This window comes from Odontomachus brunneus, unplaced genomic scaffold, assembly GCF_010583005.1.
Source record: "Odontomachus brunneus isolate Ranch 3 - 2012 unplaced genomic scaffold, Obru_v1 Obru_scaffold_078, whole genome shotgun sequence".
NCBI classification, from domain to species: Eukaryota; Metazoa; Arthropoda; class Insecta; order Hymenoptera; family Formicidae; genus Odontomachus; species Odontomachus brunneus.
Window position 1 is genome coordinate 311,354 of NW_022639528.1, and position 17,594 is coordinate 328,947.

General features: G+C 34.0%; 3 protein-coding genes across 7 annotated transcripts; 2 read left to right on the forward strand and 1 right to left on the reverse strand.

The window, feature by feature from the left end:
• The first annotated feature begins 2,457 nt into the window (after positions 1 to 2,457).
• LOC116847504 (sphingolipid delta(4)-desaturase DES1) lies at positions 2,458 to 5,173 on the forward strand. Its single transcript, XM_032822591.1, has 6 exons — positions 2,458 to 2,708; positions 3,175 to 3,351; positions 3,567 to 3,706; positions 3,849 to 4,062; positions 4,532 to 4,743; positions 4,874 to 5,173. Exons 1-6 carry the CDS (start codon positions 2,627 to 2,629, stop codon positions 5,012 to 5,014), a joined length of 966 nt encoding a protein of 321 aa, XP_032678482.1. The 5' UTR covers positions 2,458 to 2,626; the 3' UTR covers positions 5,015 to 5,173.
• Positions 5,174 to 8,075: 2,902 nt separating this feature from the next.
• LOC116847499 (CCAAT/enhancer-binding protein zeta) lies at positions 8,076 to 12,719 on the forward strand. 3 transcript variants are annotated; one of them, XM_032822582.1, is made up of 5 exons: positions 8,076 to 8,166; positions 9,138 to 10,244; positions 10,771 to 11,368; positions 11,494 to 11,904; positions 12,121 to 12,719. In XM_032822582.1, exons 2-5 carry the CDS (start codon positions 9,138 to 9,140, stop codon positions 12,666 to 12,668), a joined length of 2,664 nt encoding a protein of 887 aa, XP_032678473.1. In that variant the 5' UTR covers positions 8,076 to 8,166; the 3' UTR covers positions 12,669 to 12,719. The 3 variants fall into 3 exon arrangements, with proteins under 3 accessions (XP_032678473.1, XP_032678469.1, XP_032678472.1); XM_032822578.1 differs by having other exon boundaries at positions 8,081 to 8,285; XM_032822581.1 differs by lacking the exon at positions 8,076 to 8,166 and adding an exon at positions 8,318 to 8,626.
• Positions 12,720 to 13,088: 369 nt separating this feature from the next.
• Positions 13,089 to 16,424, reverse strand: LOC116847506 (chromobox protein homolog 1-like). 3 transcript variants are annotated; one of them, XM_032822594.1, is made up of 4 exons: positions 16,272 to 16,424; positions 15,447 to 15,555; positions 15,097 to 15,337; positions 13,089 to 14,816 (listed from the first exon to the last, which is right to left on the reverse strand). In XM_032822594.1, exons 2-4 carry the CDS (start codon positions 15,540 to 15,542, stop codon positions 14,590 to 14,592), a joined length of 564 nt encoding a protein of 187 aa, XP_032678485.1. In that variant the 5' UTR covers positions 15,543 to 15,555; positions 16,272 to 16,424; the 3' UTR covers positions 13,089 to 14,589. The 3 variants fall into 3 exon arrangements, with proteins under 3 accessions (XP_032678485.1, XP_032678487.1, XP_032678486.1); XM_032822596.1 differs by having other exon boundaries at positions 16,239 to 16,370; XM_032822595.1 differs by lacking the exon at positions 16,272 to 16,424 and adding an exon at positions 15,837 to 16,113.
• Between the last annotated feature and the right edge of the window lie 1,170 nt (positions 16,425 to 17,594).

The window sequence follows — 17,594 nt, forward strand, 5'->3', positions numbered from 1 at the left end:
TATATATATATATATATATATATATATATATATATATATATATATATATATAAAATTCCAAATATCTACTATTTTTACTTGAAATTCAAAGAAACCAATGATCCTTTTTGCACCATATAAGATAAATGTCCCAATGCCTAAACTAACAAGAAAGCAGATCAGTTTTATATTTTTATTAATAAATAATTAATGGAATTAGTCACAAAATTCACATATCTATATAAAACTTTGATTTATCAGCGATTAAGAAATAACAGGAAATAAAGTCAATAAATCAATAGATATGTATCATAATTTTAATGAAATATTTGATAATACCAGTTATAACCAGTAATTGAACTGAAAGATTAATCATGCCCTAATTACCAAATAATACAGATTTAATTGAATATCACAAATTGGCATAAAAAAAATGTTTTTTAACAAAACTTCATGGATGCTTTCCAATTGCTTAACACATCTTGACACATATGTACACAGAAATGCACAAAGTATAACGTTATGCATGATTCAATTGGAACAAAGTGTGTATTAATGTGTATGTATGTCGGATAGAGTTAGGGTTATTTTTCAACTATGCTTATATTTTGGTATTTTTTAATAATAAATAATAAAATCTAAATAATAAAAAAAATATTATCCATTTCACGTCGCAAATGCCAGTCCCTTTTCAAGCCGCTACGCTTGTTAGCTTTAATTTTCACTAGAAAACACTAGTTTACAAAGCCGACTAGTAGCTCTCGAGCTGAGTACGAGATGTATAGTGGGTGCTTTCCAATTGCTTAACACATCTTGACACACGTACACAAAACCAATTTATTGGTCACATATTATCTAAAACATCTTGTAAGATAATATGCAACCAATAAACTGGTTTTGTGTAACAGTGTACGCAACTGGAAAGCACCCAGTGTTGTGTCGACGATTACGACAATTGGGCTGCGTTTCGAAATGTACTGCCAGTACTAAAAATCTATAATTTATGTTACGTATATTATAGAATTTTAGTATTGGCAGTAAATTTCGGAACGCAGCCTTGGAATGCAACTTGTGTCGCCGTGTGTATGAAAGTGTCTAGGGATATTGCAATTGGAAAGCACCCATAGAAGAACGCAGTAGCGTTGGTAGTGTGCTCCCCGAACGCACTCATAGCATAAGATCGTATGGACCAATAAACATCGAGTATTAAGCCGCCATATTGATATTTGATGCTCAATACTTGATGCTCATTGGTTCATATAGTCTTATGCTATGCACATGCAGTATATCATTTCATATGATGAGCTTTATGCTGCGTTCGGAAACACACACTGTTTACACACTACTAGACGATCGCCGTTGGAGTGAGCGAAATACAAGAGTGAGATAAAAAGAGAGGGAGAGTACTCGAGTGACGTTTCCGAACGCAGCCTCAGTCATTAATCATAAACCGCATGCAAATTGATTAATCACAGTCGAATATTTTCAAAAATAATCGACTGTGGTTAGTCAACTATTGCTTATGATTAATAGCTTATTGTAGAAGGCTCATAAGCCATAATGCATAACATCGTCTACGTCAATCCTTGTGCGTTGATATCGATTTACAATGTCATTTATTTACGATCGCAAATAGTTACAATAATTTTTACTCAAATCTATGTCGTTATCGTTATGTTATCCTTACGCAAATATAATGGCTGCGTTCGCTTTGGATGCTTTGACGCGCTGTAAACGTCATTCTATCTTTATCGCTCATTACATGCGGGAAGAAGATAGAATAACGCTTATAGCGCATAAGCGCCCAAAGCGAACGCAGCCATTATATGATAGAAAAATGACGCAATGATAACAACGATAACGACAGTATCGCTAAGAGATATATAAAATTGCGTTACATGCATCGCCTAGTAGTTCCTGGAATGTTTTTTTTTACTGATATCATTCATTCTTATATATACACCCAAAGGTCGGAAAAAAATGATTAACGATAACACTGAATCATTTCGCACATTCGCGTGATAACTCTTGAAACGGCAAGTTCCATGTCACAAGTTCTGTACAATTATAGCTTCCAGCTATTGTGTGGAATTACGTGATTACATGTATGTACACAGGATGTCTCAGAATTTACGAACCGCTATTGCTTGCCGAAAATATCTTGCCAACCGCAGACACTTGATAACGAATTAGGAAAAACGTTTTTCATTAATAAATAAAATTAAAGGGCTGTGACAATTTGAATCTTATGGCATAACCAAATATATAGTCGAGTCTCGCTTCCAAATTTATTTTAACAGATCGTTATCAAAAATACAATGAATATTTCATTTAAGATTCAATAATTGACTATTTATTAGCGAAAGTTTTTTGTTTTCGCAAAATAACGGTGTAGTCGACGAAATTCCCGTTAAAAAGACACGTGATTCTATATTTATCGTGTAATGTAGTAAGCGATCAGAAATCTGATGTTTTTAGGACACTCTATATCTCGGTAATACGACAATACTGATAATAGTTCGCCGGATGTCGCCAACGACATTTGTTTGCAGTGTGCGGCCGTCTCTCGCACGAGTAATGTCGTTGGGTGTAGTTTTTTTTTGAGATTAGTTTCCTTTGTCTTCTGTGCGTGAAATTTTTTACGAAAATGGGCCAGCATGTCTCGAGGACAGACTTCGAGTGGGTTTACACGGAGGAGCCACACGCCACACGAAGAAAAATAATTCTAGGTACAAAAGGAAAGAAAATCGAATATATGCATATGTTTGTCCTATCACGGTTACATCGAGAAACCGGCTCTTATTTTGTGATCACTATTACGAAATTTAAGTAGTTGTTAGATGTGTATGTGTGGCTGAATCACTCTCCAAGAGTAGACATCACGTTCAAGCCTCAATTATTCATGCAGAAATGACTATTCTAATTAAATATAGTTATGATGAAATAATTTTGTATATCGAGCTTTTTGTTGCAATATTATTATAAAATTTATAATAATGTATTTTTCGATATAAAACTGAGAGCAATAAAACTTCAAACTTAATGTATAATTTGAGAATATTTTGTATTCTTTATTGTATTCTTGATGTATTATTTATAACACACACACACATATATATATATAAATAATGTGTGTAATATATGTTAATATTTTATTTGGAATATTTATTCAAAATAATAATTTCTGTGTTTTAGAAAAATATCCACAAATTAAGAAATTGTTTGGATATGATTCAAATTTCAAATGGATAGTCACTTTTATGGTATTAGTACAATTTCTATCCTTCTTTATAGTAAAAGATTTGAGTTACCCAAAACTATTAATATTAGCATATTGCTTTGGTGGTGTGATAAATCACTCTCTTATGCTTGGTATGTATATATTTTTATTATTAAGTTAGCAGAGATAAATGTTGTAATGTATCAGAATACTAATATACTGTATATTTACATATAAATTAATCGTATGGATTCATTAAGATAGTAAAATATATGTATGCTAATATATAGTGTATTAGCACTTCTGATACATTATGCTAATCTAATTTATAATTCTTGTAAAGCATTTACATGTCATTCTCTTACAGCTGTACATGAGATAGCTCATAATCTTGCCTTTGGACATGCCAGACCCATGGCTAACAGACTATTTGGTTTTTTTGCAAATTTGCCAATAGGAATACCAATGTCTATTAGTTTCAAAAAATATCATCTTGAGCACCATCGTGTAAGTATCACAAAAATGAATATACTTCACTTGATTTACTGTATCTATACATATAATGTATATAATACACATATATTCTCAATTTAATATATATATGTACATGTGACATATTTTGTTTTGTATATTGACTTGTTATATTTAGTATCAAGGAGATGAAAAACTAGATACAGATTTGCCAACATTATTAGAGGCAAAGTTATTTTGCACGACTTTTGGGAAATTTTGTTGGTTGTTCCTGCAACCATTCTTCTATTCTCTGCGTCCTCTCATAACGTATCCAAAAAAACCAACTCCATTAGAATACATTAATCTTGTGATACAATTGATATTTGATGGCTGCGTGTGGTATTATTTTGGTAAGTTCTAAAATTTTCTTATGATTTATAACACAAATTGTGGATAATATTAATTTTGCAAATAGCAGGGTTAGGTAAATTAATACCAATTTATGTTCTATACAAGATTCTATACAAGAAAAGAATACTAGTGCTAAGAGAGACAAAAAAATCTTCTGTCATTATTTTTTCTTTTTCTTATTCTATATTCTTTCTTTTATTCTATATTTTTTCTCTTATTCTATATTTTATATTTGTTAGAAGCTTGCAATGATTTAAGTATTGATGGGGAAATTATTTTAACTTATACAAAAAAGTTAATAAGTTAAGATTTATACATTTTAAAATAACTAGTTTAAGTTTCTACATTTCTAGTTTAAGTTAAAAGTTATCAACTGTTTTACATTTTATCTTTTAACTGATTAGCTAGTTATCATTAAATTTAAATAAATAGTAATGCTAAATTGTTAAAAAAGAAATATGATTTTAGGTGGCAAAGTGTTATTTTACCTGCTCATTGGCTCAGTTCTTGCAATGGGGCTACATCCTGTGGCAGGACACTTTATATCGGAACACTACATGTATAGGAAGGGTTTCGAGACATACAGTTATTATGGTCCTCTAAATTTTATCACCTTCAATGTTGGATATCATAATGAGCACCATGACTTCCCTGCAGTGCCTGGTTCTAGATTACCAGAGGTATAATAAAAACTATTGTAGTACATTAATTGTGCGATAATATTATTAATATAAGATATGAAGTTTTTGTATCATACAATGATAATATAATGTTTTTTATTTGTTGTTTAATTTTAACATTTTTATGCAGGTGAGACGTATAGCTGCAGAATTTTACGAAAACTTGCCACAGCATAACTCATGGGCGTCAGTTTTATATGACTTTGTGATGGATCCTGAAATTGGACCGTATGCGAGAATGAAAAGGAAACATCGAGGACTAGATCAATAGATATTAATATTTTTTTATAGACTTACAGTCGGGTGCATTTATGGTGTATGTCTCTTTATGCTTTCATTCGAAAGCGCAGTTTGTGATACGTGAGTTTTTTCTTAAAACGATTAAACTGCACAATTCATTATATGAACTAAAAAGATATGCCTTCACAGTATTGGAATAATGCCATTTCTGAATGTTAGCTTACCATTTTTGCATCCGTATATACTCTTGATATAATGTACAGTTGATATAGCATCTGTTACTTTCAATCGCACATTATATTGTGCCAGTACTTTATATATATATATATATTACGAATTTAAACTTCATTGTGTGTACGAACTATAGTTATGTATTATGTAAAAGTTCTGTTTGTATAATTGATTATGTTGCTATACGGAATTGTACAGAAGATCTACTTGACCTCAAAATGGTTTGAACATTTTTTTATGCAATTTGGTATGTAGATTTAGTGATAGAATTGGAAATTAATAAAAAAATAAGTGTCCTCATTTCAGATCATTGGTTGCACTCCAAATTGCATTACAAAAAACTTCAAACCATATTTTAACCAAATGAGCAAATTATTTCTGAGAGTAATCTGTGAGTGGCAGATGCTAGGATGCTCATGATATTTTCTACATTGTAATGTAAATTTAAAAGATATTTAGGGACGATAATATTAGCTCATGACAAGTATAGTTCTGAAATTATTAATTTGTTAAACTATTTGTACATACAAGTAGTTACAATGCATCACTCTTTGGTTATTTAAGTAGGGTTGTCAAATTTATATCAAGGATTATTTTGTAAGATAGCATTATCAAAAGAGTAGATATATATAAATGAATGTAATCCTTTATGCTCAACTGATCTATATAACTCAATAATATTGTCTAATATCTTTTATTCAAATTTAATTTATATTTTACAGTATTAAATGGATCTGTAATTTATGTCACGCGCAAAAGTATATCATCTACAAATCGGTGTAATGTATAACGTTGCATTAAAAAATCGAATCTTATGAAATTTATTATATTAAATATGAATTTTTCTTTTATATATTTGGAATTATGTATGCTGTTTTAATGAAATGCAAATTGGTATGATAAACTATGTAGCAAATTATTGTAAAAAATCTACGAATGCTTTTACAATATAAAATTATATATTTAATTACTATTTCATTTTACTTTATTACAAAGTCCTTCCATGGATGTAAGAATATAAGGATAGAACGTAAGCTGAGTTGATGGCAAGGGAGGTGAAGCCGATTTGAGGGACGAGGTATCTCTAAACTATGCCTGAATTTGATTGGTTGAGTTGTACTCATGCGCAGTACTGCCAATTATAAACGAAGTATTAAGAACATGAACATATAATTCAGAATAATACGTGAAAAATTAATAACATAGCGATTCTATGCAAAAATAAGTAAAAAAAAAGAATAACATTTTTTTTATTGCAACTTCATTTTCGAGAAAATCGAGGTTAAAGATTTGTCGAGTAAAGATCTTACTCTTGGCAATGCATTCCTCTTAATTTACATATAGATTCACTGTTAGTAAATGACTCTTCGTTAAAGTGCAGGGAGCAAACGCGGGATGAATTCGATATTGATTTAATATGTAATATATCAAGCCAACATTTACGAAACATATATGCTTCCATTGAGAGGGTGGGATATGGAGGGAGAGATAGTAAAAAGGGAAAGAGACGTGCAAAAACAGTGGATAGAAAGTAAGATTAGGGAGGCAAAGTATAATAAAAGGTATAAAGATATAAGGAAGATAGGGGAGGGACATAAGTATTTGGAAAAGAGCAGTTTGATAAGGATGGGAGCAAAGGCGGGGGGAGAAGTGAGAGCGCTTATTAAGTTAAGGTGCGGTAATCTGGAGTTAGAAAATAAGTATTGGTTAGAGGAGGAAGAGAGAAAGTGTGTAATGTGTGGGAAGGAGCAGGATGAGATGTATCATTATATGTATACATGTGAGTGGGGAAAGAGATGGTTCGAGGAGATGGATAGTATGGAAGGTAGGGGAAAAGAAAGGATATGGGATGATGAAATCGATGAGATTAAAGGGAAAGTATTAAAAAGAATGTGGAGAGAAAGGGAGGGTAAAATCAAAGAGAGAGAAAGAGTAGGAGAAAAAGAAAAAGAAAAAGGACAAAATGAAATAGGGTAAAGGAAAGAAGAAAGAGAGAGGAGAATTTAATGTGATATAGATATAGAAAGTATGGAGGAACGGAAAGAATGAATGAATGGAGGATGTATGAAATGTGTGAGGTAGTTGTTTAATGTAAACCAAGTCCCCTTCTTGGCTATTTAATGTATATAGCTGAATGGTAATAAATATATATATATATATATATATATATGCTTCCATTGAGCATCAAATATTAAGCATTAATCATCAATGGCTTGGTTTACATCGTGCACTTGATACGCGTATTAAATAGTAACTTTCTATTAGATAATCTTAATATCGACAATGCATATCAATGGCGACGCATTACGCAATACAATACGTTTTCTTGATGAGTATTATATCAGCTTAATATATCGTTGTTTATATATATATCGTCGATATTAAGATTATCTAAAGGGACGTCTACATTGGAAGTAAGCAGTAAGAAGTAGGAAGTAAGAATAAGAAATTGACCAATCATAGTTGATTATTCTTCTCACATTCGAGTATGGTTGGTCAATTTCTTACTCTTACTTCCTACTTACTTCCAATGTAGACGTCCCTTAATAGAAAGTTATTATTTAGTACGCGTATCAAGTGTACGATGTAAACCAAGTCAATATGACGACTTAATATTCAATGTTTATTGGTCCGTACGATCTTATGCTATGCATATGCGCTATGTAATTTTATGTGTGATGGCCCTTACTCCATCTATGTAGTAGATGGGAGCGGTGCACTTGGACACGGTGCATTTGGACACAGCCAATCACAGCACCGTGTACTTAGAGACATTTGTAGGGTCCCTTGGAACAGCGACTTGTGATTGGACTGTGTCCAATTGCCCCGTGTCCAACTGATATACACCCATTGTAGATCGGGCCTTACTTATGTCAATTCGTATGCGGCGTTCTTTATACGTTTATATATTCGATATTTAAATAATATGTATAAACGTATTGCAGTTTATAGGTGCGTTCGGGATATAATTATTATTAATTAATTATTATTAATAAAACGTATCTAAGCGACATAAACGGAGGTCTTTATGATATAAGAAATTTATTAGTGATTTTGAGGTTAACCACGAGGTAAGTAATATATTTATAATCTCTGTTAACAAGTATCTTACGCGAACAATTCTATACTTTATTTTAGTATCGGTATTATAGAGTGTTATTTTAAAATAAATATTAAAGCATTATCACGTATGCCCAAACATATGTATCTAGTATATGTGCTATTTTATACTTACATTAGACGAAAAATTCAATATCATATGCAATAATTGTTTTAGTAACTGTCAGAATGACTATCAGAAATATTAACAAATATATATCTTATAATGTGTTCATAATCAAGAAAAAACAGTGTTCAGGGAGCATTAAATTTTGTTTAACATAGTGCAAGAAGTGATTTCTTAGAAAATGAGGTAGTAATATGAAATAAGTATGAAAATAAAGAAAACTTTTATTTAGAAAGAAAATAAGAACTTGCAAATAAAGATATAAATCAAAAGGTAGGAAAAAACAATCCGAGTTCAAGCACAGGACTAATAGTGCTATATATCATATGGATAAAACAACCTTCCTTATGTTAGGAAATCGTGTAACATTTATTGAAATGAATAATCAATTTAAAAACATTCAAACGTTTTGGCTCAACCGTGAGCCCTCTTCAGTGATAAAGAATCTCAAGGCTTAACGACACAAACACATTACAATAAGTAGAAGACCAGCGCAAAAACAGACGTGGGTGTTATGATATATAGCACTATTAGTCCTGTGCTTGAACTCGGATTGTTTTTTCCTATCTTTTGATTTAAAACTTTTATTATTGAATTCCTTTGAATGTAAAAATCATAAGTTATTACCACCTTGTTTTATATTTTTCCCTATGATCTGCTTCTTTTATTTGCATTACTTATAAAAATATTTTTTCAGATGAAACGATTCGACGATAATCTTACTGCTATTGGTAAGAAATGGTATGAAGAATATCAGAAGACTGAGGAACCATGCAAACATTCTGTGTCAGAAGTAAATGTACTGGATTTGAAAGAAGAAGGAAAAAGGTATTTGGACGCAGAGACCAATGCTTTTCAGGTGAAACAGTCAAAATCAAAAGATTCGAATTCAAGATGGCTAAAGACAGTAGTAAAGCAGGGTACCACTTCGGACAAAGTAGCAGCCAGCATAGTACTGATACAGGATAATCCCAAGTACAATCTTGGTCGCCTAATAACCTTAGTGTCTCAAGTACGAGGTGCTAAGCACAATCAATGCAACATGATCGTCGCCTCCCTGAAGGAACTTTTCCTTGATGACTTGTTGCATCCCAAATTCAGGTTGTTGAAATTGGAGGAGCAGGACTTGGACAAGCTCAATCTAGAAAATGAGTCGAACGCCATCGTCAAAACGAGCGGCGCAAGGAACAGGCTGCTGGCGCATTGGTTCTACGAGGACCAACTTCGTGAACAATACGAACGTTTCATTTTGAATCTGTCTGCGGTTGCTTCCGACACGATAGATACAAATCGCGAGAAAGCCATAGCCGCGATGACGGATCTTCTGATAGGCAACGCCGAGCAAGAACACAAGCTGCTGGAACTGATAGTCAATAAGATCGGCGATCCCAATTGCAAGGTGGGATCCAAGGCTGTGTTCTGTATTAACAAGCTGCTGCACGAGCACCCGAACATGAAGCTCGTGGTTCTGCGCGAGATCGAGAAACTGTTGTTTAGGAAGAACGTGGCGCAACGCACGCAGTATTACGCCATATGTTTGTTGGCGCAATTCATCTTGGATGCACAGAGCGACGAGATAGCCGCCACGTTGATTGAAGTGTACTTCGCCTTCTTCAAGGCGTGTCTGAAGAAGGGAGAACCCGACAGCAGGATGATGGCGGCGATTTTAACGGGTGTCAATAGGGCATATCCTTTCGCCAACATAGGCTCGAGCGTGATGAACGAGCACATCGACTCTGTTTACAAAGTGGTGCACTTTGGGTCGTTTAACGTCTCCCTCAGTGCACTCAACTTGTTGCTTCAAGTAAATATCGCATAATAGCATTCACTATGATATGTGTATATATGACGTTTAATATTCTCTATCTTAGGAATCTTATTCTTAGGAACTATTTATCTTTTTATGTAAGATCATTATTACACTCAATATGCCTTTAAATTGTTTAATAGATTATAATTCTATAATTGGAAATACTTATAATAATTTAATTAATATATATTGTGCATACCTTGCATTGTCTATTTTTAGAACTGTTATTATACATAATTTAACAGATTCTTTATAATTTGCTATTTTTATTGTGTGTTTTCTTTGTTTTAAAATGTTTCATATTGTTTTTATATAATTTGTCATTCTTTGTATATTATCAAATTAGAAATTATTGTAGAGATATTTTTTCTGTGAATTATATAATAATATAAAATTTATTTATTTTTATATTATTATACAAAAGAGTAAAAAAGATAATATTTTTTCTTATAAATTAATATAAAAATAAATAAGCTTTACATAGACGCATTTGGTTTATTAAGAAGAATCATATTTTCAGATCACAGGCAAGGATGAGTCTCAGGCAAGCAGATTTTATTCAGTCTTCTATAGGAAACTTTTGGATCCGCAAATAGGAACGGCGAATAAACGTGCGATGTTTTTAAACCTGTTATACAGAGTTTTGCAGCGGGATCAAAGCGTGCTGCGTTTGTACGCTTTCATCAAAAGAATCCTGCAGATTACGATATACTTCCCGGCGAATATGGCCTGCGCAACACTGTACATTGTTTCTAAAATTCTTCAAAGCCGCAAACACCTCAGACACATGTTGTTTGAACCTATTAAAATCGAGAAAGAGGATGTATGTGAAGTAAGAGACGACTTATCGGATACAGAAGACATTCATGTGATAGACGAAGTTAAAGTTGAAGACGAAGAGGACAATATCATGTTATCAAACGTTATGATTGGCGCGGAAGCCGCGCCAGAAACGAAGCCGGACGTAAAAGTCGAAGTGGAGGTCACAAAATTGTATGATCCTTTTTGTCGGAATCCGCTCTACGCGGGTGCGACTAAAGGGTTCAACATGGAACTCACGGCGTTGTCCAAACATTTTCACCCGAGCGTCGCCTTATTCGCAAACGCGATCATTCAAGGTATAACACAAATTCTCCAACTATTTTAATTTCAATCTTATATCAAGTATACACTTTTAATTATTTCACATATTCACACGTATATTTTTTTTATTGTGATTCTCATATGGATTTTGCATTCGTAGGAAACCCGATCAACTACACGGGAGATCCGTTGGAGGACTTAACGTTGATACGATTCTTAGATCGATACGTCTTTAAAAACCCGAAGAAGCTGGACGACAAGAAGGTGCAAAGGAAGAACGATCTTATGGCACAACGCGCCGGGTATACACCAAAAGGCTTACGCTCCCTTCCCGTGGATAGCGCGGCGTATCTCAACGAGATGGAGGAACGAATACCGGTGGATGAACTGTTTCTTTACCGGTTCTTGAAACAAAAGAAAGAGATAAAGAAGCGTATCAAGAAAGAGGACGACGAAGACTTGGAGAGTGTTAACAGCGAGGAATTCAACGAGATGCTGGATAACTTGAAGAGCGGTCAAGATTTCGATGATTTGGATATCGCGGCCGATATCGTGCCCAGAAAGAAGAAAGGTAATATTGTATTTTTATATTAGAGAAATAATAAAATAACTGCAAACCTCGTCGATCTGTTTAGACAAAAAGGCAAGGATAATTCTCTTCGTTAAAATTTAAAGTTGACGGTTTTAATGTTTTCCCTATAAGCACAAAAACTTAATAATAATTATCAACCATACTTTGCACTGAATTATTGTTACTACTGCTAATTGGATTTAATGCAATTTTCAGGAAAAGTTGATGAAGAGTCCGATGATGATGAAAACGATAATCAATCTGAAGATGATGTCGATGAGGACGATAACGAAGATGAATTTGAAGAGGATAATATCGTGGATGACGACAAATTGCAAGATTTGAGCGACATTGATCTCGCGGACGTGGATGATGATCTCAGCGATATGGAATTCAACGAGGGCGGTTCCGAGGACGAAGACGATAATCTGAACGATGAGTTGGTTTCGGGTTTGAAGCAAAAGCTGCAGCAGCAGCAGGGTTCCAAGAGTAAGAGCAAAGAGAAGAAAAAGGGGAAGGGAATCGACAGCAATATATTCGTGTCAGCGGAGAAATTCGCGGAGATGTTGGAGGAACAGAGCAGAGCGAGAGGCAAGCACGGTAGTAGCAATGCTTTCAGTAGTAGCGACGGAGCCAGTGCCAAGCAAATAGATTGGGAGATACAACGAAACCAGCGGTTGAAGGGACCGTTCGGTAGAAAGAAACGTAAGCCCGCCGCGAAACAAACGTCTAATAATAAGCGAATAAAGAGATTTAAACGATAAATTACTTAATAAACATGTTTTATAAATACAACCTTACATTCGTTTACAGTATAGTCCTCTCTTCCTTTCCCTATGTGATAAATGTATTTTTATTCCTTGTTTACTTTAAGGCGATACGACACAGCGATATGAGGACGACAAAATACAAATCTGATTATTTGTTCTGATTAGTATTTGATTAATTGCTCACGTACAAAAGAACTCTTGGAAATCTTCTCGAGGTTCTTCGGGCGGAAAAGTATTGACAACCGAGATATATATATATATATATATATATATATATATATATATATATATATATATATATATATATATATCATCCTTACATTGTCAGTACAACACACGCGTATAATACACACGCATTTCTTTTGTCATTGACGCGAAGTTCATATCTGGCAAAGTCGATTAAGAAGATTCGGATAATCGAACGCACTACGTATATTTAGTATAAATGACACTTTTCAATAACGGCATTGGATCCCGTCATTTCTAAATAATTTTATAAGTTAGCTATTAAATTATGAAAGTGTGAAAAGTACAAAAATACTATACAATTTCAAAATTTTCTACGTGAGGATAAATATACGAAAGAGTGCACGAGCTACATTCACATTAGACAACGTAAATGTGGGCTAAATTGAAGAGAGATCAGATTTTGTGTTTAAAATTTCCGTATTCCCGTTGCATTATACATCATACCCAGAAACGTCATTTTTTTCGGATCAATTAATTGGATATATCTGCGAATTTATATATAAATCGTACATTTTTTGTTAAAAATCGTATTTGAATTTCAGAATAAATAATAATCGAAAGTGACTTACTTTTCCACAACCTAGCTTGGTTTTACAACTTTAACGACTTTTTTAAGTCGTTGTGAACATCTATCCAGATAAACATACATAATTATATATTGCATACAATTAACGAATTATGATCCGTGCAGCGAAAGGATGCCTTTTACACTAGACATGTTTTACATTATTTTTTGCATATGAATAACACGGTAAGTTTACCTAGATAGACCTTTAGCGAGAGGTAAATTCTGGTTAGTAAATTGCGAAACTGGGCTTAAATGTCTCAATTTTTACTGAGAATAAAGATGTTCAAATATATGATTCAAGAAAGTTGATCAGCCCGATGATAGTGGTATACAATTGATATCTCCGCATCTATGTATGAGTGTGCGAAAATATATTTCTTTTATTCTTTATGCTTTTATTTCTTCCCGTCGTAAAATTTTGGTACAACTTTTATGGTGATAGGTATTAAAATAATTCAATCGTACACGTCTCACATAGTCCATTAAATCGCGGTTTAATTATCTTTGACAAATTCGAAGAATGAGTAGGCACTTTGCATAGATGCGAGAGCTTGAACATGTTGATACGCAGTGAATACAGAAGGAAGAGTAAAACAAGTTCAACGAGCCTCTACCGCTCGTTTAAAAGCGTAAGAATATTTTTTATGAATATATATTGAAAAATGTGTGTAATATCTCTTTAAGAAATATCTTTAAGATGTGTAAATCAACGATATTGTAGGACTGCTACTTAAAAATTCATATTTTATATGTTACTAGTAGCATTATGCTTTATATATTATTGATAAATAATAACGCTATTGATTGTGTGTCAATACAGTTCACTGATTTCTCGACAATGTACGTGTATTAGACTCTGATCTGGCTCGCTCGTAACTTGACAAAAATTCTTAAAAAAATGAAATGTTAAATTTATATTTAATTTCCACTGTGCAATAACAATAGAGAAATCCGCGGATTTATTTGTTCAATTATCTTTTTTGTTGTTTTTACTTTATTTATTTTTCCTTCTCTCTTTTGTCACGTGCGAATTAGAAAGCGCCGCTAAATACGGCAGATCCTAAAGCGCGCCGTGTACGCGTATCGGAAGGCTGGACGCTACTCCGGGTCAGGTTTTGTAGAACTGTCTTCATCATGGGCAGGACTGTGCCATGTGAGTCGTTCCTCATAAAACTTTATTACGATCTGTGGACACTTCTCATTGGCGATGCGCGCCGGCACCAAATCCGCGTCATCTGTTCCCTTCCATTTCATTAAGAACATAAGTTCTCCACTGGAATCAGTTGCGCCTATAATACGTTCAGGCTCCAGGTTTCTGTCAAAACCTGAAAAAGGAAGTTTCATATTTGCAAATATGGTAAAAATTTGAATATCTCTAGATTTGTTTCTCTTCCTTCTGTTAAAATGCACACACTGTCTCAAGAATAAGTTTTTCTTATTATCAGTATAAAAAATGCTTAATAATACTGATAATTAAGAACAAAAAATTTTTAATATTAAAAATAATGATTTATTACACTAATAAGAAAATAATACTACTATTCTAAAATATTATTTTTAATAATACTAATTATTATAAGAAATTTTTATTACATTCTTGCATACCTTCCAATTTTTTCTCTTCAGCTCCTGCCTTTTTCTTAGCTTGCGAAGGTGTTGGTGTACTGCTACTCTTTCGTTTCTTCAAGTCTTTATCTTCATGACCTCTTTTGCCAGATGCTACTGCTTCCTTCTTTTTACGCTGTTCCTCGAATTGAGCGATCAGATCAGGACAATCTAAATTCTCCTCAGGTTCCCACGTATTTTCATCGTTAGAGTATCCTTTCCATTTTAAAAAATATTCTACCTGTAATTTAGAGTTACATTCAGAATAATTTAGAGTTACATTTAGAATAACGTCTTCTCATAAACTATAGTTATCTTACACGTTACATAAATAATACTATAGTATATACCTTGCCCTTTACAACTCTTCGGTCTAAAACCTTTTCTACACTGAACTCTTCTTCACCTTCAGCATCAGTTGGTGGAGAATCCTTTACTTTGCTCATTATTACTTGTTAACTGCAAACACAGTTTAGTCATTTGTACAAATCTAGGGACACAAACAACATATATTGACAATATATTGATAAGAGCATGGAGTTAAATAAAAAGTGCCAGAGAACAAGGTAGGCCGAAAAAATTGGCATGCACATAAGTGAATAAATACAAAAGATCGAGGCCGCAAAAACTGCATGATTAACCGCCATATAAAGAAAAAAAGATCGGAGTAACAAGAGACAGTCGTTATCAACTCATTTGCACAAGACGATACGCAAATACGATAACAGACTATCTCATACCAGACGATAGCACACTGCGTCGACATCCGAAACCGCTCGCAGACACTCGTAAATAAAATCGAGAGGACGACAATAAAGCGAAAACAAAGACTCAAGGTACGTCATCGGCGATGGCGGGAAGACGCGCGAAATCGCATCGGAAACGTAACAAGAAGTTCTCGCGTACGAAAAGGAATTCAACACTACACGAAAGAAGTCACAGATGATTTTCGTGCGGCGAGGAAGATCTCGTGAGATCGCGAAACCGACGCGAAATTATCGTGGATCATTGGCAATGCAAAATGGCGGCGACAGTGACGCGTCGCCGGCATTCTTGTGACGCTCAGCTTGCTGATGGACTCGCGTTGTCATGAACGTCCGTTATTGGCCTAAACGTTCGCGACCACGTTGTCGAGGACTCACCTGAGCCAGAGGAATAGAAATCACGAAACTTACAACAAAGAATTCCGTTCCTTGCGAAAGCAGTGGATAAAAGACGTGATTCCTTCAAGGATCACTGCGTCGTGGTCTCGCGCGTTGCACGCGAAAAGCGTTACCGCGAAAAATGCAAGGTTTGCCAACACGACGGAATGATTGTGCCGCGCTTACTCTTGCCTAGATGGAGCTGATGTGAGGTTTGTTCTTTTTAGTTGGACCATCTGGGCAAGCGCCATTGGGCGCGTTCAGCGAAAAAAGCTCTCAGTGAGCAATCAGTGATTATTAGTTCTTAAGCTTAAATAACACTAAAGCCCGTATCAGACTATAGATTAGGATTGAGATTGAATTAAAATTGAGCCAATCAGAGCAAAATTCATTAGGCTCAAGTTCGGTGAACTTTCCTCTGATTGACCAATTTTCAATTAAATCTCAATCTTAATCCATAGTCTGATACGGGCTTAACGATTGGCGATAGATGATTGACGATTGAAGATTGGAACTTGACCAATTGGAACAAAGCAAGCCAAGGCTGAAGCTTGTTGATTCGTTAAAATTTAATCTTTAATTGTCAATCGTCAATCGCTAATCGCTAGTGTGATTTGGTCTTTAGGCTAGTGGCACACAGAAAAACTTAAACAGTAAAACGTAAGCAGTAAGCAAATTGACCAATCACTGTAGTTGATTTTTTTTTATGGTCCAAGAATCAACGACTATAATTGGTCAATTTCCTTACTGTTTACGTCTTAAGACTGGTTTATGATGAACGTAATCCGTTAATTTATGCCGGAACCGTAAAAAATTGAACAATTACAGTCGATTATTCTTCTATAATTCTATAATTCTATAATAGTTTATTATTTTAAAAATAATCAACTGTGGTCAGTTTCTTACGGCTTAAGAATTAAAGCAAGGTTGTGGACAAGAGGTAAATCTAGACCAATTACATTGACGAATTGCTCAACTGTTGTGCAACTGTTGAGTTTACTGAACGCATCCATTGATTGCATTTAACAGACTCAACAGTTGCACAACAGTTGAGCAATTCGTCAATGTAATTGGTCTGGATTTAGGGATCAAAAGCCCATTCTACAATTGCGTAAGCGTAGTCGTGAACGTAAGAGTCAATCAATCCGAATGTTTTATTTACTGACTGCTTTATTCTGATTGGTTGTCGTAATCACATACAACCACGTTCACGCAATTGTAGAATGGGCTTAACAGTTAAGCGTCTTCTACAATGGCAGTAGGAGTAGTAGTAAGAAATAAGCAGTAAGTAAATAGACCAATCACAATCGATTATTTTTGAAACGTGAGAATGGAATTGGTCAATTTGCTTACTGC